General features: G+C 35.6%; 1 protein-coding gene across 2 annotated transcripts in view; it reads left to right on the top strand.

Annotated features, from left to right (window-relative positions):
- The window catches only part of USP34 (ubiquitin specific peptidase 34), a 287,003-nt gene that overhangs the window by 189,200 nt on the left and 75,778 nt on the right, over positions 1-22,025 (top strand). For both annotated transcript variants that reach the window (XM_066267204.1, XM_066267203.1), the window contains exons 34-41: positions 2,659-2,859; positions 6,950-7,032; positions 9,126-9,166; positions 9,310-9,434; positions 10,718-10,870; positions 12,291-12,395; positions 14,670-14,725; positions 14,843-14,963. In XM_066267204.1, the coding sequence (XP_066123301.1) occupies positions 2,659-2,859; positions 6,950-7,032; positions 9,126-9,166; positions 9,310-9,434; positions 10,718-10,870; positions 12,291-12,395; positions 14,670-14,725; positions 14,843-14,963 (885 nt within the window). The remainder of the gene's footprint in view (positions 1-2,658; positions 2,860-6,949; positions 7,033-9,125; positions 9,167-9,309; positions 9,435-10,717; positions 10,871-12,290; positions 12,396-14,669; positions 14,726-14,842; positions 14,964-22,025) is intronic.

The raw sequence follows: 22,025 nt of genomic DNA, 5'->3' as shown, positions 1-22,025 counted from the left end.
TTTCTCTTTTTGCAGTGTCTCTATGTGCCTTTAATATCAGGGTTATGCTGGACTCTGAATAAGTTAGGAAGCGTTTTCTATTTTTGGAGAAGTTTTGGATTGGTATTAGTTGTTTAATTGTTGGGTAGAATTTACTAGTGAAGCAGTCAGGTCTAGGACTTTTCTTTATTGGGAGATTTTTTTATTGCTGATTCAATCTCCTTACTAGTTATGGATCTGTTCAGTTTTTTATGAATGAGTGTTGGTAGGTTTTGTTTTTCTAGAAATTTGTCCATTTTTTCTAATTTATCCAATTTTTTTTTGAGATTCAGTTCTTCATAGTGCTCTCTTATAATCCTTTTTATTTCTGTAGAATTGATAAAAAATATTCCTACTTTTGTTTCTGAGGTTAGTAACTTTTCTCTTAGTACTTCCAGCAAAAAGTTTGTCAGTTTTGTTCTGTTTGAAGAATCAACTTTTGTTTTTATTGATTTTCTCTATGTTTTTTTCTGTTCTCCTGATTATTTCTGATCTGATCTTTATTTTTTCTGCTAGCTTTAAGTTTAGTTTATTTTTTTTCTAATACCTTAAGTTTTAGATTGTTGATTTGAGATTTCTTGCTTTTTTAGCACAAACATTTATAACTATGAATTTTCCTATTAACACTGCTTTCACTGTATCCCATAAGTTCTGCATTAACTATGCATTTTATCTTCCTTTGTAAAGTTTCTGTTCATATCTTGGACTCTTATTTATATATATATATTTTTTTGTATTTTTCTGAAGCTGGAAACGGGGAGAGACAGTCAGACAGACTCCCGCATGCGCCCCACCGGGATCCACCCGGCATGCCTACCAGGGGCTAGGCTCTGCCCCTCCGGGGCGTAGCTCTGCTGCGACCAGAGCCACTCTAGCACCTGGGACAGAGGCCAAGGAGCCATCCCCAGCGCCCGGGCCATCTCTGCTCCAATGGAGCCTCGGCTGCAGGAGGGGAAGAGAGAGACAGAGAGGAAGGAGGGGGGGGGTGGAGAAGCAGATGGGCGCTTCTCCTATGTGCCCTGGCCGGGAATCGAACCCGGGTCTCCCACACGCCAGGCCGACGCTCTACCGCTGAGCCAACTGGCCAGGGCCTTATTTATATTTTTTGCCCAGTGTATGTGTAATAGTTCCCCCTTATCCACAGGGATATGTTCCAAGATGCCAGAAGATGCTTGAAGCCATGGATAGTGCCAAACCCTATATATACTATGTTTTTTCTTATACATACATACTTACAACTTCTCTTTGGCATTTCTGAATTGGTAGCATTTCTTGCTCAGTGGGGGCTACTGTTAAGCAAAATAAGGGTTTTTGGAACACAAGCGCTGTAATACTGAGATAGTTACTTAGTGATTAATGTTGGGTAGTGTATACAGTATGAACACACTGGACAAAGGGATGATTCACGGACTAAGCCGGACTAAGCAGGATGGAAGGAGATTTTATCACACTATCAGAATGGCACACAATCTGAAACTTATTGTTTATCCTGGACTTTTATATTTAATGTTTTCAGACTTTTGTTGACTGTGGGTAATTGAAACCACTGAAAATGAAATCGTGGAAAAGTGGGAAAATGTTCACTCAGTCTGTGGCTTGCATATATTAACATTGATTGTCTTTTAAGGAGTTTTTAATTTTAAATTTGTATCCTCTATATGAAATCCCTGTTTCAAAATCACAAAGGTTTTCTCTTTTGTCTTTTTCTTTTGTTCCTGTAAGTTTTATAGTTACCTTTCACATTTAGGTTTGTGATAAATTTTGAATTAACTTTTGTATTTATATGTGGAGTGGGGTTGAGGTTGTGTTTCATGTTTTTTATGTGGCTACCCAATTTTTCTAACACTATTAGTTGAAAAGACTATTTTTTCCTTGCTAAAATTTCAGGGTACATTTCTTGAAAACCAGCTACATAGGATTGCTGTGTTCTTGGTATATTGGTATAGATATACCACTTGGCAGTGGGGTTAGGTAAATAGGAAGAAAAAGACTATTGAAGAGAAAGCTCTGGAACTCATCTTATACAAAAGTAATATTAATTTATTTAAAGGAAGTGTTTTGTTTTAAACTTTTTAAGGTAGAGCTTTAAGTCAACAGGAATATCGTACTATAAAATTAATATTTTACCAAAGAAATACTTCTTTTATACATATATAAATGCAATATTTTCAGTTGAATTATTTTCTAGAATTATTGAGAGTTGGTTTGGCCTCAAAATATTTGAGTATATGCATCTTATGTGGAGAAACATCTTGCAATATTTTGTGTCTCAATTCATCTTATTTGTGGGTAAATATCTTTGTTAGCATTTTAATAACTTTTTAGATTTTAGTACATTTTGTGCAGTGTATTTTTTTAAACCCTGTATCTCTTTCTTATATACATTTGTATGACACATTCATGATAGAAATGCAAGTGTCATTTCTATTTCATTCAATATTCTTAGTGTTAGATATAGATTCTTCAATTTTCTAAAATTGGTTTGTTACTAACCATAATAAATAAACAGCAAAATTCTATAGCACGTGGATTAAGTAACTAGCTATAATTATTTTTATTTTCTAGCTTTAATTTCAAGTGGTATAGTAGCCATAATAAATTAATTAAAATAGGGAAATGACATTTTCTTCTCATCCACAGTGGCAGCTAGATTGTCTTGCTTGCTTGCTGAAGTTAATATGCCAGTTTGCAGTAGATCCATCTGATTTGGATTTAGCTTATCATGATGTCTTTGCCTGGTCTGGTATAGCAGAAAGCCATAGGAAAAGAACCTGGCCTGGCAAGTCAAGAAAGGCTGCTGGTGATCATGCCAAGGGTCTTCATATACCACGATTAACAGAGGTAAAGTACAGAAAGTTACCATTAAATTGTAGTAATGAATTCTATTTATGTTTTAAGAGAGCTTGTGTATTTTTGTTTTGACAAAATGGTGAATTATGCTAATGCATAAGAAATGCTATTCTACAATATCACAGTATAACTTACTAACTCGAGTGATGCCTTCATTTCGAAGCAGAAAAACTTAAACAATAGTGCTTCTCAGTTATCCAAAATACAGAAATGAATTACATGCCATTTTAGTGTTATCTAGCTGTAGGATTGGCTTTATTACTCAGACTTCGTATATACTGATTATATTAGGGTCCATTCAGGAAAACAAACACATTAGATATTTCAACGGAGAAAATTTAAAATAGAGAATTAGTTTTACATGTATGTGTTGGAAGGCTGAAAATACAAAAAGGACATGGTAGGGTAACTAAACCTCTCCTAGGGTTTGCAGATCTTATGAAAGAATAGATTGGGGTTTTCAGAAATAAGAAGCTTTTAGGAGGAATACTGTTGAACTAGTGTTTAGTTCTCTGAAGAAAGGGTTCTTTTACTGCTTCTGAAACCAACTGCCTTTTTTGGTAAAATACTTCTATAGTATTACTAATAACAACAACAAAAAAGTAATTTCTAATGTCTCAGGATTGAAGAACCTAATAGGAAACCAGTTGCAAAGGAGACAGTTTATTTATTGTAACCAGTCTTAATTACAGAGCAAGTAAATAAAGTGGTAGATTTAGAGCTGAAGAAATGGCACAATAACCTGAAATAAAATTAAAATTATTTTGACTGGGTTCTGTTTTTCATGTGACCATATATTTGCCCATCCAGTGTCTCCATCAATGAACTCGGGGGGGTGGGGAGAGATGAAGATGAGTTTTTTAATGAAATCTCTTCAGTGGTGGGATTCAAATAATTTAACAACCGGTTCTCTGCCCTAATGACCGTTTTAGGTATAAAAATATATATATACTAAAAGATAGTTTATTATTTCATGCACTTACCATATTTCTCCATTTATAAGATACACTTTTTTTGAAAAATTTGGAGTCTAAAAACTGGGTGCATATTACACAGTGGTTGTAGCTTTTTTTTACTTGCATTTCCTGCTTTTTTGTGCTTGTTTTTACACTCATTGTTGAAGAGTGATTCATCATCAGACACAGATAAGTACAAGCGAATGGATGGGAGTTTTGACAGTGATGAGGAGTTTTATGAATTTTATGATGACTAAAACTTGAGTTTAATAACTTTATGTAATACATATTTTTTTCAAATTTGGGCCTCAAAATTAAGGTGCGTTTTTTTTTTTCTTTCTATTTTTTGTATTTTTCTGAAGCTGGAAACGGGGAGAGACAGTCAGACAGACTTCCGCATGCGCCTGACCGGGATCCACCCGGCACGCCCACCAGGGGCGAGGCTCTGCCCACCAGGGGGCGATGCTATGCCCCTCCGGGGCATCGCTCTGTTGCGACCAGAGCCACTCTAGCGCCTGGGGCAGAGGCCAAGGAGCCATCTCCAGCGTCCAGGCCATCTTTGCTCCAATGGAGCCTTGGCTGCGGGAGGGGAAGAGAGAGACAGAGAGGAAGGAGGGGAGGGGGGTGGAGAAGCAAATGGGCGCTTCTCCTATGTGCCCTGGCCAGGAATCGAACCCGACTCCCCCACATGCCAGGCTGACGCTCTACCACTGAGCCAACCAGCCAGGGCCTTTAAGGTGCGTTTTATACATGGGGAAATACAGTAATAAATAAGAACAATAAAAGAGGTATACAAAACTAGATTATTATAAGGAAGTTTTAAAATATTAATGAAAAATATTAAATAAATACCTGACAAAAAACAATAAAACTGTTATTTAAGATACTTCTGTATTGTTTCTTGATGGAAGTCCTTACTTGCAATTTTTTCACCAATTGACAGAACGAACATTACTACAGACACTTAGTAAAAGGCGAAACACTTATTTGATCTGAACAGAAACCAGAGTATACTACAGGCACTTAGAATACACTGTTGCCACCTTGGCTGGTTGGCTCAGTGGTAGAGAGTTGGCCCAGCATGTGGCTGTCCCGGGTTCCATTCTTAGTCATGGCACACAGCAGAATTGCCCATCTGCTTCTCTACCCCTCCCCCCTGCCCTTCTCTTTCTTTACCTCTCACAGCCATGGCTCAATTGGTTCAAGCACATTGGTCCTGGGCACTGAGGGTGACTCTTGAGCCTCTGCCTCAGGCATTAAAAAATAGGTTGGTTGCAAGCATGACCCCAGATGGGCAGAGCATCGCCCCCTAGTGGGCTTGCCAGAGAGAATCCCAGTTAGGACACTAATTAGGGCACATGTGGGAATTTGCCTCCCCTCCTCTTACTGAATTAAAAATATAAAAAAGAATACGCTGTTGCACAGATGAACGTTAGAAAAGAGTAAGGAATGTAAATTTGTGATTTCCACATTGGGCAGCTGCCCAGGCACCACCTTAGAGAGAACCCTGATTACAAGTGCCGTTTTAACAACTGGCTCACCAAACTCAACAAAAAATTAAGTATCAATTTGACTGAACTGGTGCGAACCAGCTGAATCTCACCACTGAATCTTTTCCTCATTTTGTAATCTTTTGAGAATGGCACCTCACCTCATCTGTGACCAAGAAACACCAGAGTAATGAATTGGTTACTGATAGAGAAATATTGTGGTGATGATTGGTTGAAACTACTGATATAAATGGAAACTCAAAGCAATTTTTTCTTTTGGAATGGTTAGGGCTAAATGGGAAAAATGGTCAATGTTAGTATTCCAGGGTTCAATGGGAAAAATGGTCTATGATAGCTAGCATTTTAGGTTATAATGTAAAAAGCTCAAATTAAATGTGCTCCTTTCCATCACCTCACTAAAGAATTTCAAAGCTTTTGACTCTTATTAGTGATTTCCTCTTCAGATAGTAATAATAAAAATATATGTAAGTGTTAAGTGTATATATAAATATAGATATACATGGAGTTTTAAAAAGATGACCATTACTAGCATTTTTTTTAGTTTTTTTTCCTGTGTATATGTCAGTGTTAAGTTTTTGTAGTTTACAAAAGGTACATACTATATGTATTTTACCACTCATTTATTTATCATAATAATTAGAGATTAGTATGTAAAAATCTGAGCTGTTTAGGAACAAAAATTCTTGTTACACTAATTTCTGGAGACATAGTTATCCAATTTTGGTGTTCTATAGATAGTAATTTAATAATTTACAGTCATTCATTATTTTGTTTTCCTTAATAGCCTTTAAGTAGGTTCAAATTCCAAATTTTCACATTACAGAGTAAACATAGTTTTTCTTGAAGCTTTCCTGATGTTGCCAGGGACAGGATTAGTTGCTTCTCCCTTGTTTTGCACATTTGGCACATTGTATATACTTGTGTTACAGTGCTCTCTAGATGTTATCTGATGTACTTGTCTAGCATCTCCAGGATGAGAACAGTGCCTTATAAAGTAAGTGCCCAGACTAGGTTCTGACCTACAGAAGGGATTTCAGTACTTTAAAAAAAATTAAATTAGCTAATTTTTTTATATGGATGAAGATCTATAATTTAGAAATTAGGTATTTATTAGAATCAGGCAGCTTGAAAATTAGCAAACTCAACATTGAACCTCAGGATTTTTAATCTAAAATTTATGCTTTATATCCCTGGTATACGATACTGCTTTTCTATATTTATATAAGGATGGTTGAAGAATCTGCCATTGTTTGACATGTTTTTTGTTGTTTTAAAAGTAGAAAATGTTTAATTCTTCACCTGTATTCCCCAAATCCATTAATGTGTGATACACAATATTTTTCTCCCTCAATTGGGTGACACGGAAATAGTTTTGCTTTTGTATTTCTGAATTTTGAATATTTTCTTATTAACGTTGCTGTTCCTAAGTTTGGTTACAAAATTCTGATTTTCTGATATTTTATATTTTTACAGTATTTTCAAATGGCCACTCTTAGGTTATTCCTTATTTTGTCATAGATAAAAAATGAAAGTAATTTGGAATCTTGGATTAAAAATGCAGTTTTGTGTTCTAGTGTATTTAAAGATTTTTTAAAAATGTTTTTTGTTTTAAAGGTATTTCTTGTTCTTGTGCAAGGAACCAGTTTGATTCAGCGACTTATGTCTGTTGCTTATACGTATGATAATCTGGCTCCTAGGTATGATGTTTTTTTAACATAATTTATATATATATTGGTGTTTTAAAACTTCATATTGAAAAATTTTAGTACTACACAGAAAAATTGTAGGTTGTTTTACTGAACTCCCTTGCTGCTTATCTAGATTTGCATATTATTAACATTGGCAATTTTATCACATGATCATGAGCATGTATTTTCTCTGTGTGTCTGTACAAACATATATTGTCCTCTTTGAGAGCAAGTCAAACAGTATGACCATTTACCGATAAATACTTTGATATGTATCTCCTAAAGCAAAGGACATTTTCTTAAACACTAGAGTAAAATATTTAAGTTTAGAAAATATTATCTAAGATATAATTGATCTTATTAATATTCTTATAACAGTTTTTTTTTTCTGGTCTAGCATCATGTGCTACTACTGGATTTAGTTGTCATACTTACTTCATTTCCTTTAATCAGAGATACTTTTTTAGCCTTTCTTTAATGATATTGACATTGCTAAATAGTACAGGCCAGTTCTTTCATAATGCACCTTTCCATTTAGGATTCCCTTGTTGTTCCTCATAATTAGATTCAGATTATACATTTTAGTCAGAAAACTACGTAAGTTATGTGTCTTTCCTAATATATCCTGGTGATGTCAGTTTGTCCCATTATTAGTGATACTAATTTTAATCCATTCATCTGGTTTCTCTTCAGTAAGGTTTCTGATTCTTCCTTTCTAATTAAAAGTAACTTGTGGGAAGATATTTTGCAACTGCTTAAATTTCCTGCTTCTAATAAAATTTCATTCATATATATATATATACATATATACATATATATATATATTAGCATTTAGTGATGATTCTTGCCTGAATTAAAAAATATTAGTATGTGTACAAACTGGTGATTTTCTAACTCATATCATTCCTTTTATGTTTATTAGTTGACATTCTGTTGTGAGGAAGTACTTTTTCTTTCTCCTTGTATTTTTTATCAGTTTGGATTGTTTTTATTCAACATGTTTTGATTCATTACTATTACTATTTACTTTGCTCAAATTATGGCCTTGTCAAGCTCGTTCATTTTTTCTTTTGACATATCTTGTTATTTTGTGTGGACGGGAGGAATCCTTTTTTTTCCCATTACTGCAAGATCTTTCAGGCTTGTAGTTTCCCTGCCTTAGTCCTAGAATCAGCCATTTTCTTTAAGTTAGTTCCTATTGGTATGGAACCTGAAAAATGTGGGTGCTTGGTGTACTCATGGTACCAGTGTTTCCTTGCTTCTAGGCCCTCAGTGGACAGAGATGGACATGTGTAAGAATTTAGTACATGATTCCATATATTTGAGCTATGTTGGCCAATTTTTTAAATAATGTATAAAATTTTAATAATATAGAAATTCAGATGTTTGAATTGCTAACTAATACATGGGGATCTGACTATATATATGCCTTAAGTAATCACATATAAAGTGTTTTAAGGAATCTGAAGTTTAGATTGAAGTGTTATAACCTTTCTCTTTGTAATCCACATCTCTTTAATAACTAAATCATGATCACTTTTTGAGGGTTTACTTATTTCAGTAAATATTGGCTTCACTCAGATTTTATTATAGCTGAACTTTCATTTGATGATTGTTATAAGATTTTACCAATGAATTTTAAAATAAAAATTACATAAAAGGTAAAGATCATAGGAAAAAATAAAAGTAGCTTCCTTAAAATCTAATCATTATTGGGGGAAAGTTGTATATACTTTAAAGCAGTGGTCTCCAACCTTTTTTGGCCACGGACCGGTTTAATGTCAGAAAATATTTTCAAAGACTGGCCTTTAGGGTGGGACGGATAAATGTATCACGTGACCTAGACAAGCGTCAAGAGTGAGTCTTAGACGGATGTAACAGAGGGAATCTGGTCATTTTTTTAAAAATAAAATATCATTCAGACTTAAATATAAATAAAACGAAAATAATGTAAGTTATTTATTCTTTCTCTGCGGACCGGTACCAGTCCGCGGCCTGGGGGTTGGGAACCACTGCTTTAAAGGATATGTAGTTATAAACTGAGTTATTTTTAATTCATTGCTGCATTTAATTTGTGGTGGTGATGTGTTTTTACTTTACAGAGTTTTGAAAGCTCAGTCTGATCACAGGTCTAGACATGAAGGTAAGGGTTCAAGAACGTTAATTTTTAATAGGTAAAGATTTGGATAACTAAATAAATTTCTATATAATATCTTTAATGAACATTGTTTTCTTTATAGTACAGTACAAGCTATTATAGTTGTATTTTTTCTAATTTTTCTTTAGTTTCACATTATTCAATGTGGCTCTTGGTGAGCTGGGCTCATTGCTGTTCTTTAGTGAAATCTAGCCTTGCTGATAGTGATCATTTACAAGATTGGCTAAAGAAGTTGACTCTCCTTATTCCTGAGGTAAGATAAAGATTGAAGATTAGTAGTTACTTCGTATTTTTTCTTTTTCTTTCTTTTTTTTCTTTTTTGTAACAGAGACAGAGACAGATAGGGACAGACAAGACAGAAAAGGAGATGAGAAGCATCAATTCTTCATTGTGGCACCTTAGTTTTTCATTGATTGCTTTCTCATATGTGCCTTGACTAGGGTCTACAGCAGACCGAGTGACCCCTTGCTCAAGCCAGTGACCTTGGGCTCAAGCTGGTGAGCCTTGGTCAAACCAGATGAGCCCACGCTCAAGCTGGCAATCTCAAGGTGTTAAACCTGGTTCCTCCTCATCCCAGTCAGATGCTCAATCCACTGTGCCACCACCTAGTCAGGCCATATTTTTTCATATTGATAATAAAAAGAGCTAATAGAAACAAATGGACTTGATTCCATAAATATATCACATTTAAGACCAAAAGTGGTTTTGAACTATATAGTACACTTAAGTGTGAATGTTAAATACTCTATAGCATTCCTATTTGTCTTTTTCTGAAATACTTATTTACAGAGTGGTTATTTTGCTTTTTGTTTTGTTTTAGTTGCTTTTTTCTGGGGCAAGGAGAATTGATCATTTATTTTAGTAATTTATGTTTCTGAGAAGTTCTTTTGGTTTGTTTTTTTCTTTTTATTTAAAGTGTATCCTTAGAAACTAAGTCAGATATAATTTCTTTTGATTCCAATATCAACACTGAGGAGGACAATATAATTTTCACTAACTGTATCTTAATATACCATATTTCTAAGTGAAATAACCGAAACATACTTTCATTTATCTCTTAGCCACAAAAATCACATCCTTTTTAGACAGCACTAAAACTTTAGCTTTGAATTGATGTATACCGGTTATTGTTCTGGCTCTGCCCCAGAGAACCATTGTGACATTTGTGCAAGTTCCTTCGAATATGAAAATGTTCTCATTTAAGCACTTTCTAAAATGCTATTAGTTATGAAAATATTTTATTATCTCAATCTCATAAATTAATTAATACCTTCCTTCAGTCCCTTTTCTTGTCTGTTATTGTGTTCATTAAGTTTTATGGCCATTTTGGGATTTCTAAAATATGATTTTATGTATTACTGTATACTTTGGGGTACTTCAGTTGATCATATATTATTTACATGCATGAGTATGTTGTCAGAATATTGCATTTTAAAATATATTGCTAAAGAAGCCACCTAATGTTATTTCTGTTGACATAATATTAACTTTTTTATACTAACTTAGTTTATGTTTGGAACTTGCTTTTTCATGTAGACTGCAGTCCGTCATGAGTCTTGCAATGGTCTTTATAAGTTATCTCTATCAGGGCTGGATGGAGGAGACTCAATCAATCGCTCTTTTCTTCTGTTGGCTGCTTCAACATTGTTGAAATTTCTTCCTGATGCTCAAGCACTCAGACCTCTCAGGGTAAGGGTTTAATGTGTTCAGGAGCATTCTATTTTTGCAGTTTCCTTTGCCCAATTTTATTTTTGTTATCCTCACATTCATTTTGAGCACTTGTTTATTTTATATAGTTTTAACCAAGATAATAATATTTACATCTTGGTTACATATTATCAGGATCTTGGTTACATATTATCAATAGTTAAATATTATCAAGATGATAATAGTTTAAAGTTATAGCATTGAGACATATTATAATCATTTTATACCTAGGAATGGAATCTGTTTGCTTTGGTTTCAGCTCTAGGGGATCTCTCATGGATATTCTGTTTTGAAAATAGCATTGGCTAGGTTCTGGGGCTTTGTGTTAGTGAGTTAAATGATAAAAACATCATAAATGTAGCTTTCTTCTAATTTTTTTTATTCTTTTTTTTTTGTGTATTTTTCTGAAGCTGGAAACGGGGAGAGACAGTCAGACTCCCGCATGCGCCCCATCGGGATCCACCCAGCACGCCCACCAGGGGCGATGCTCTGCCCACCAGGGGGCGATGCTCTGCCCCTCCGGGGCATCGCTCTGTTGCGACCAGAGCCACTCTAGCACCTGGGGCAGAGGCCAAGAAGCCATCCCCAGCGCTCAGGCCATCTTTGCTCCAATGGAGCCTCAGCTGCGGGAGGGGAAGAGAGAGACAGAGAGGAAGGAGGGGGGGTGGAGAAGCAAATGGGCGCCTCTCCTATGTGCCCTGGCCGGTAATCGAACCCGGGTCCCCCGCACGCCAGGCCAACGCTCTACCGCTGAGCCAACCGGCCAGGGCCTAATTTTTTTTATTCTTATGATATTCTGGTTTTTCAGTTTCCTTCTCTTTCCAATGTATATACTAGCCTACCACAAAATAAATCCAGAGCCCATTAGTAAGTAAATTTTACTAACCCCAGAAATATGTTGCATTGTACGATTTACTTTTCTCCTCCGTATTAACCTATCATCAACTATATAAGAAATATGCGTTATTTTTCATATTTCAAAACTATAATAGACCATTGCATGTGGGTAGATTTATATAGTCATGTTCTATACGTTTTTTTTGTTCCTACTTTTTCATTGAATTCTTAATTTATATCACATTATTTAGCATTATATATTATTCCTTTTTCAAGTAGGTTGTAAGTATACTCACAAATTTTAGGGGGTATTTCAAAAATGAATATGAAACGGTAAAATATTCTCTATTTTTTATGAGCGATATAATTTGATGGTTATGTTTTTCTGAGATTTCTTATATACTCATGTACGTAGTTATTCTAATTTTAAATAGGTGTGTTCTCTTCATTTTTTTGTTAAATTTTGATTACTGTTTAGTTTGTATTGGGGCATAATTTTTTCACAAAGCCTAGTTAAGTCATTTTCCTTTTTAAAATGTTTCACAAAGTTAATTCTTTTTATTAGATAGATGATTATGAAGAAGAACCGATGTTAAAACCTGGATGCAAAGAATATTTTTGGTTGTTGTGCAAATTAGTTGACAACATACATATAAAGGATGCTAGTCAGGTATGTTCAGGAAATGCTACATTATCATGTTAATAGAGATGTACCTGTGTTTTCCTAATATTATAGATACTTATTAAAGGCATTTTAATCAGTAATGAGTTGAAAACATCATAATTTTTACTGTATTTATACCTTTCTGTTCTGCTCTAATCTTTTTTTTCTTTTTACTTTGATATTTTTGAAATGTCTTTATCTGGTATCTATGTATAAGTAGTTTCCTGTCTCTTTAGAGTAAGATTTGTGGATGCAAAGTCTTATTTAGAATGTGAGAGTTCTGAATGTAAAATAAAATTGCAATTCAAACAAATTATTTTAAGCTAAAGAAACACTATCAGCCTGACCAGGCGGTGGCGCAGTGGATAGAGCATCGGACTGGGATGTAGAGGACCCAGGTTCGAGACCCCGAGGTCACCAGCTTGAGCTCAGGCTCATCTGGTTTGAGCAAAAGCCAACCAGCTCGAACCCAAGGTCGCTGGCTCCAGCAAGGGGTTACTCAGTCTGCTGAAGGCCCGCGGTCAAGGAACATATGAGAAAGCAATCAATGAACAACTAAGGTGTTGTAACGCGCAATGAAAAACTAATGATTGATGCTTCTCATCTCTCTCCGCTCCTGTCTATCTGTTCCTGTCTATCCCTCTCTCTGACTCACTCTCTGTCTCTGTAAAAAATAAATAAAAAAATTTAAAAAAACACTCAGTTTTTGACCTCTTAATTTTCTTAAACAAGACTAAAACGATATTTTCATATAAAAAAGGAAGTGTTTAAAACAAGTTGATTTCAAAAACAAACTTGCCACATAAAGTCTTTCTGATTTTTGTCCTTTATAAATTTAGTAAACTAAAATGCATTTAAGTGATCTCAGATAAAATGAACACTTGAAGATACATTTAAATATTTAGGGCCTGACCAGGCAGTGGCACAGTGGATAGAGTGTCGGACTGGGATGCGGAGGACCCAGGTTCGAGACCCTGAGGTCGCCAGCTTGAGCATGAGCTCATCTGGTTTGAGCAGAGCTCACCAGCTTGGACCCAGGGTCGCTGGCTCGAGCAAGGGGTTACTCGGTCTGCTGTGGCCCCACAGTCAAGGCACATGTGAGAAAGTCAATGAACAACTAAGGTGTCACAACGAAAAACTAATGATTGATGCTTCTCATCTCTCTCCGTTCCTGTCTGTCTGCCCCTGTCTATCCCTCTCTCTGACTCTCTCTCTTCTGTCTCTGTAAATTTAAAAAATAATAAATAAATATTTAGGAAACATTTTCTCTCATTTTTTTAAATGTATTCTATCAAAGTGCACTGTATATACTTTACATTTAAAATATTTGGTAGTGGCCTGACCTGTGGTGGCGCAGTGGATCAAATGTTGACCTGGAATGCTGAGGTTGCCGGTTCAAAACCCTGGGCTTGCCGGGTCAAGGCACATATGGGAGTTGACGCTTCCTGCTCCTCCCCTCCTTCTCTCTTTCTCTCTCTTTCTCTCTCTTTCAATCTTCTCTAAAATGAATAAATAAAAATAATTTAAAAAATAAAATATCTGGTAGTGTTTTAAGTTTCTACTATTAAGAAGCAGTTTACATCTGAATTCATAAAGTTTTCTACTTTTTATTTGAGGAATAATGATAAAATTAATATATAACATGTTTTAATTTACTTGATATTAATGCCAGATAAACACTGATTTATTTTAAACCTTGAGTCTGCTATTTTAAAGTAGAAATCTATTATTTCTTGTTTGCCAAAGTTATTTTCCTTCATAGAGACTGAGTTTTTTTCAGAAGCCTCTTAAATTAAGTTCTATTTTTTAAACTTTGTTTTAATTTTTTGCTGTTTTATTGAGAATGAAAGCCTTGAGGTTATTTAACTGTGTATTTGTTTAGTTTTGAAGCCTAGTTTAAAGATGGTATTAAAAATAAACCTTAATGGGTGAGTTGTGCAATATGTGATTACATCTTAGTAAAATTGTTAAAGAAAAAATAAAGCAACATCAAGCTTTAGTGTCTTCTCAGTAAATTACTGTGATGATCATAATTTATTACCAACATTCCATTGTGTCTGTTTTGAAGGGCTTTCAATGTGTGTTCGCAACTATATTTTATTAATTTGACATCACGTATAAGTAATGTTATTTATTATTTAGTAGATATAGTAATTAACTTAGGGGAACAAAATTCTTATTACTTGCAAGGAAAGATTTTTTTATTGTTTAATAATCTGAACTACCAAACATAAAAATTTATATTTGAATTTTGATTTTTTTTTTTTTTTTTGTATTAAGACAACGCTTCTCGACTTAGATGCTTTGGCACGACATTTGGCTGACTGTATTCGAAGGTAAAAGTTGATGTGAAATTGACAATTACATTGTTGAGGAAAGATAAAGGACATAATTATTAACCTAAACTATCTTGTTTTTTTTGTGGGGTTTTTGTTTGTTCGTTTGTTTTTTAGCAGGGAGATCCTTGATCATCAAGATGGTAACATAGAAGATGATGGACTTACAGGACTCCTCAGGCTTGCAACAAGTGTTATTAAACACAAACCACCCTTTAAATTTTCAAGGGAAGGACAGGTAAATATTAAGACATCCAAATGTCTATGTGAAGTGTGGTCAAAACTTTTTTTGTTGTTATGTTGTATGTGAATATGTGAAATTTCCTTAAACAGGCAAATGTCAAGTTTGCTAAAACTTTATGGCTGGCAGGAAAAGTGAACTTTGAATAAAATGAACCCTAAAAATATAAACCTTAGGCTTATTTTTAGAATGCAGAAACAAGACTTAATTTCTATGACTGTATATAGAGTGATAGCCTCTAATAGTATGGTTGTATGGGATTGAATATTTTGAATAGTAATTTATACATTGGAATTAATAACTAGTCATTAGAGTATATATTACTGGTTTTATATTTTACATTTGACATAAAATCTGTTATTGACTATTTAATATGCTTAATGACTTTATACTAACAAATGTCTAATTACTCTTTAGATTAAATTATTCACTCTTCCACTGGCACTCCCCCCCCCCATTTTTCCGAAGCTAGAAACGGGGAGGCAGTCAGACTCCCGCATGCGCCCGACCGGGATCCACCCGGCATGCCCACCAGGGGGCAATGCTCTGCCCCTCTGGGGCATCGCTCTGTTGCATCCAGAGCCATTCTAGCGCCTGAGGCAGAGGCCACAGAGCCATCCCCAGCGCCCGGGCCATCTTTGCTCCAATAGAGCCTTGGCTGTGGGAGGGGAAGAGAGAGACAGAGAGGAAGGAGGGGGGGAGGGGTGGAGGAGCAGATGGGCGCTTCTCCTGTGTGCCCTGGCCGGGACTCCTGCATACCAGGCTGACGCTCTACCGCTGAGCCAACTGGCCAGGGCCTCTTCCACTGGCACTTTTGTCATTGCTTGCATTGAATGAGTTAAGTTATAGTTTGAAGGGTTTTCTTGAGGTTACTGACTGTGTCGGGAAACATGGGATTAGCCAGAAGTATGGAACATTGTTTCTGTGGGCAAGGACTAAGGATTCTTGAGATAACTTTAAGTTGCCAGTCTTACCCCTATTCCATAAAGCTCCTTCTTGTGCTATGTCTTCTAGGTCTTTCATTTTTTTTGCATTATATGCAGTAGGAGTAATTTGATTGATATGTAATGTAATCTTGCTGGTTGAAATCTTATATACAGGGTGGGGCAAAAGTAGATTTACAGTTGTGAGTATGTGAAACAGTTTATTCTTGTATTATTATTTATTAATTATTGTATTTTCTATACAAACAACTGTATACCTACTCTGTTTGTGTATGACAGAGACAGAGAGAGGGACAGATAGGGACAGACAGATAGGAAAGGAGAGAGATGAGAAGCATCAGTTCTGCGTTGCAGCACCTTAGTTATTTATTGATTGCTTTCTCATATGTGCCTTGACATGAGGGCTACAGCAGACTGAGTGACTTTTTACTCAAGCCAAATGAGCCCAAGCTCAAGCCAGTGACCTCAGGATTTCGAACCTGGGTCCTCTGTGTCCCAGTCCGATGCTCTATTCACTGTACCACCACCTGGTCAGGCCTGTATACCTACTTTTGTTTGACCCTGTATAAACCAATCTGTAACTATTATTTTTAAATAGAAATATTGATTTTTCTGATAACATATCATTGTAAAGCAAAAATCATTATAAACAAAATAATTTTAGTACTAAGGGGAGATTCCTAAATATAGTTCAATTTCTTATGATGTTTTAGTGATGGCTTTCTAGGACTTTCTGTGTATAGAGTAAATACACAGGTATATAATTTGTTATGTAAACACTATTCTGTGATCTCCTTTGTTCATTTAAAAATTGAATACATTAAAAAAGAAAATACATTAAAATTTAAATACATAAATAAATAAGAGGGAAATAATGAGTCTTTATTGACATGTTACTAGTTTTAAAAAACAACTGTGCAAGGAATCTTTTTGCACGCCTGTTCTATTACATACTTCCATAAACTCTTAAATGCATTTGATTCATTTTAATCAAAATATATCACTTTACAAAAGGTTATATCATTTTATATTTCCAACCATACTTTATGACAGCTTTTCGACTGGTGTGCCGTAAGAATTATTAAAACATGCCATACCTAACACCAGGGGCACTGTGACCTCTTTTTTCTTAGATTGTCAAATAAAAAAATGACAATAGCCAACACAGCAGTAGTTGTCTGGTGTGAATGAATCAAAATTATACTTTTTTTTTTGTCAGATCAGCAAACAGTCTTGATGCGCCAAAGAATTTTAGTAGTTTATTTTTGCTATGAGATGAAAAAGGTTGAAAATCATTGCTATATGAGAATGTCAGTTTCTCAGACATCCCCACATTCCTTACATGACTTTTTTTTAAAAGATTTTATTTATTGATTTTAGAGAGAAGATAGAGAAAGGTGGGGGTGGTGGGGAGCTGGCAGCATCAACTCTTTTATATGCTTTGACTGGGCAAGCCCTGGGTTTCAAACCAGCATCCTCAGCATTCCAGGTTGACGCTTTATCCAGTGCGCCACCACAGGTCAGGCTCCTTGTATAACTTTTAAGTCTTTCAGTCTCAGTGTTGTTTTAGTTTTACCTACTTACTTATTTACTAGTTATTGTTGAAGATTAGAATCTTTTCATTTATGTATTGTCCATTTCTATTAACTTGTGAATTTTTATACTATATGTATTCTTTGGTCATTTTTCTTTTAAAAATTCTTTATTTTGAAAATATCAACTTTTTCTGTCATATGTACAGGAAATAGTTCTAAAAGTTTTATTGCTCTTTATTCATGCTTTTTAAAGACCACTTGTTTTTCATTCTCTCTTTTTTATTAGTTTATATAAATAATTATCTTAGGCAAAGTGTTTGCGCCTTTATAGTAGATATTGTTATTAGACCCCATTTTGACAGATGGTGAAGGTAAGACATTGAGGCAGCACCTTGCCTCACTGAGGTCACTCAAACTCTTGACTTGACCAAGCTTATAACCACTATTCAATACAATCTGCAGATGTTAAAACCTTAAGCACATTTTTTATAGTTTTTCTTTTCTCACTTACCTTAGAGAGTCTCCATATCAGTATATAGAGAGTTAATTCATTCTTAACAATTGAATAATATTCTTTTTCTGGATATATGTAATATATCTAACTCACTTTCTAAAGATAAACATTGTGTTAAGCTATTACAGCTGATGATTATACATTTATTATTTGGAAAATCTTTAGACCAAAATTCTTGAAGTAAAATTTGTGGTTCACAGATCCTGGCCAAGTAGCTCAGTTGGTTAGAGCATTGTCCCAATACACCAAGGTTATAGGTTCAATTCTGTGTCGGGGGGCTTACAGAAGTCAACCAATGAATGAATAAATAAGTGGAACAACAAAATTGGTATTTCTCTCTCTTCCTTCCTGTATCTTTCTAAAATCAATAAATTAAAAAAAATGTTTTTGCCTTGGCTGGTTGGCTCAGCAGTAGAGCATCAGCCCAGTATGTGGAAGTCCCAGGTTCGATTCCCGGCCAGGGCACACAGGAGAAGCACCTATCTGCTTCTCCACCCTTCCCCCTCTCCTCTTTCTTTCTTTCTCTCTCTCTCTCTCTCTCTCTCTCTCTCTCTCTCTCTCCTGCTCCTGCAGCCAAGGCTCCAGTGGAGCAAAGTTGGCCCAGGTGCTGAGGATGGCTCCATGGCCTCCTTTTCAGGTGCTAGAATGGCTCTGATTGCAGTGGAGCCAACACCTCAGATGGGCCAAGCATCACCCCCTGTATGGCATGCCAGGTGGATTCTGGTCAGGAATCTATCTGTGCCCCCCCCCCCCTTCTCGCTTTGGACAAATACAAAAAAAAGAAAAAGTTTTTAATTGCTGGTTCACAGAGTATGTGTACTTTTAAGATTTTGGTTGATATGTTACCATCTATGGAAGTTGAACCAGTTTATGATTCCACCTACAATGTCTGTTAGCAAGTGCCTAATTCCCCACATTTCTACCAGTCTGATGTATTATCAAATACTTAATTTATACCAGTCTGATAGGTGAAAAAGATTCTCTTAGTTTTATTTTTTGTAATTATGGATAACATTGAGCTTCTTTTCAGGTGTTTGAAAGCCATTTATCTGTGTTATCTTTTCTCTGACCTGTTCAATTTTTTTTCTCATGTTTCTATTATGTATATAATTGATTCTTTTCTTACTAATTTGTAGAATTTTTTATATAAAAGAAATTATCCTTTATAATGTGAGTTGCAGATACTTTTGTTTGTCTTTTGACTGTGGTTTATGGTTTGCATGTTTTTCTAAGCAAAATATTTTTCATTTTTATTTAATCAGATTTACTAGTCTTTTATAGCTTTTGGGTTTTGTGTTATACTTTAAGAACTCATATTGTTTCCTATTTTATTTTTTTACATTTAACTTTGTCTATTAGTAGCTTACTGAGATAAAAGAAATGAAATGGGGAGATTATTTTTAGATACTCAGTTCTAATAACTGGCTAGCTTTTTTTTTTTTTTTTTTGTATTTTTCTGAAGCTGGAAACCTGGAGAGACAGTCAGACAGACTCCCGCATGCGCCCCACCGGGATCCACCCAGCACACCCACCAGAGGGCGATGCTCTGCCCCTCCGGGGCATCACTCTGTTGCGACCAGAGCCACTCTAGCGCCTGGGGCAGAGGCCAAGGAGCCATCACCAGCGCCCGGACCATCTTTGCTCCAATGGAGCCTCGCTGTGGGAAGGGAAGAGAGAAACAGAGAGGAAGGAGAGGGGGAGGGATGGAGAAGCAGATGGGCGCCTCTCCTGTGTGCCCTGGTCGGGAATCAAACCCGGGACTTCTGAACGCCAGGCCGACGCTCTACCACTGAGCCAACTGGCCAGGGCCTGGCTAGCTTATTTTTAAATCACTGATTAGAAATGCCTTTTTTTAAATCATATTCTAAACTGTCATATGTATTTGTATTTATTTCTGGACTTTGTTTTATTTTACTCATCCATTCATTCATCAGTCTGTATACCCTTGTTGCATAGATTTACAGTTAATATCTTGTACAAATGGTTCATCTTCATTATTACTCCTCTGAACTTTTTTTTTTATAAATAAATTTTTATTTTAATGGGGTGACATCAATAAATCAGGGTACATATATTCAAAGAAAACATGTCCAGGTTATCTTGTCATTCAATTCTGTTGCATACCCATCACCCAAAGTCAGATTGTCCTCTGTCACCTTCTATCTAGTTTTCTTTGTGCCCCCCCCCTCCTCTGAACTTTTTAGGCTATTTATTTTTCCACATGAACATTAGAATCATTTTTTCTTGTTCTTTCAAAAATTTTAATTGTGTTCCTTTTTAAAGTTGAGGTTATATATTAAGTGTATGTATATATTGATGTAGAAAAATTGACATTGTATTGGGCCCTGGCTGGTTGGCTCAATGGATAGAGCATTGACCTGGCATGTGGACATCCTGGATTTGATCCCCGGTCAGGGCATAAATCAGAAGCGACCCTCTGCTTTTCTTCCCCTCCCTTTCCCCCTTCTTTCTCTATTCTCTCACAGCCAGTGCCTCAGTTAGTAGTTCAAGTGTTGGCCTCAGGCGCTGAGGATAGCTCAGTTGATTGGAGCATTACTCCCAAAATGAGGGTTGCCAGGTGGATCCCAGGCAGGGTGCTTGCAGAAGTCTGTCTATCTCCCCTCCTCCCACTTAAAAAAAAATTACATTGTATTGAATTTGTCTATACAAGAACAGGATCTGTCTCCTTATTTACACAAGACCAGTCCTTTTGTGTTCTCTAAAGTTTTCATTTAGAGGTGTTCAAGGCAGTTGGTTTTGGTGTAATTTTAAGAAAAGTCTTCTTTATCTTCAGAATATTTAAACTTCCTTTTCTATTTTAATGGTTTTTCTTTTTTAAGAATTTTTAGGAGGGTAGAAGGCAGGGTTAGGTGATGATGGAGGGAAACTTGACTTGGGGTGGTAGACACACAATGCAATCAATATACAGATAATATAGAATTGAACAACTGAAACCTGTATAATTTTATTAACCAGTGTCACTCCAATAAATTCAATTAAGAATTTAAAAGACTAAAAAAAATTAATTTAGGATTTACTTTAGAAGTCAGTCAATGTTTTCTGTAAACAGCCTTGTAATTTTAGGCTTTGAGGCCACACACATGTGGTCTCTTTCACCTTAATCACCACCATCATCATTAATTGCTACTGCTTTGTCTTCCTCTTCTCCTTTCTTCTTCCTTCCTATTCTGCCCCTCCTCCCTTCTAGTTTTCCTTTAAAAATATAAAACCCATTCATATCTCTACTACCCTGTGTGGTGTCTAGAAAATATATACTGAACAAATGGATGACTGACTCCTGATTCTTAAGAATTGACAATCTAATGGTTTTTTTGTTTAGCAGGTAATTATTGAGAAGCCTGCTTTATGTAAAATTTGTATGTATCCTAACAAATAATGGCTGCTCCGAATATTTGTAACTGATGGTAAAAATATAAGCTATTAAAGGGATATTATTAGCCCTGGCCAGCTTGCTCAGTGGATAGAGCATCAGCCCAGCGTAGGGATGTCCTGGGATCGATTCCTGGTCAGGGCACTCAAGGAAAGCAACCATCTGCTTCCTCCCTCCCTCTTATCCTTTTTCCCCCTCTTCTTCTCCTGTAGCTAGTGGCTCAAGTGGTTTGAGCGTTAGCCTCAGGCACTGAGGATAGCTTGGTTGATTCTAGGATCAGCCCCAGATGGGGTTTGCCAGGTGAATTCCAGTCAGGGTATATGCAGGAGTCTGTCTCCCTTCCCCGCACTTTGAAACAAAAGGGATATTATCAGGGATATATGGAAGACAGCATTGAGATGATTAGGAAAGGCTTTGAAGAAGATACAGCTTTTGTAATATAGGATAAAGTTTTCTTAAGTAGAAAAATAAAGAAAACATTTAAATCATAGAAAAGAATATGAGTAAAAATTAAGTCATTAAAAACAACTGCATATATACAGGAAATTCAGTTTATTTTGGCTTGAGTTTGAGGAAGTATAGGGGGTAACTTTGGGAAGCTAGGTGGTTATTATGGTCACAGGAAATTGTTTTTGTGTGTACAATAAAATAAAAACCTCACTTTTGTAATTTTAA

This window comes from Saccopteryx bilineata, chromosome 3, assembly GCF_036850765.1.
Source record: "Saccopteryx bilineata isolate mSacBil1 chromosome 3, mSacBil1_pri_phased_curated, whole genome shotgun sequence".
Taxonomy (NCBI): Eukaryota; Metazoa; Chordata; class Mammalia; order Chiroptera; family Emballonuridae; genus Saccopteryx; species Saccopteryx bilineata.
This window is presented reverse-complemented; position numbering and strand designations above follow the sequence as displayed.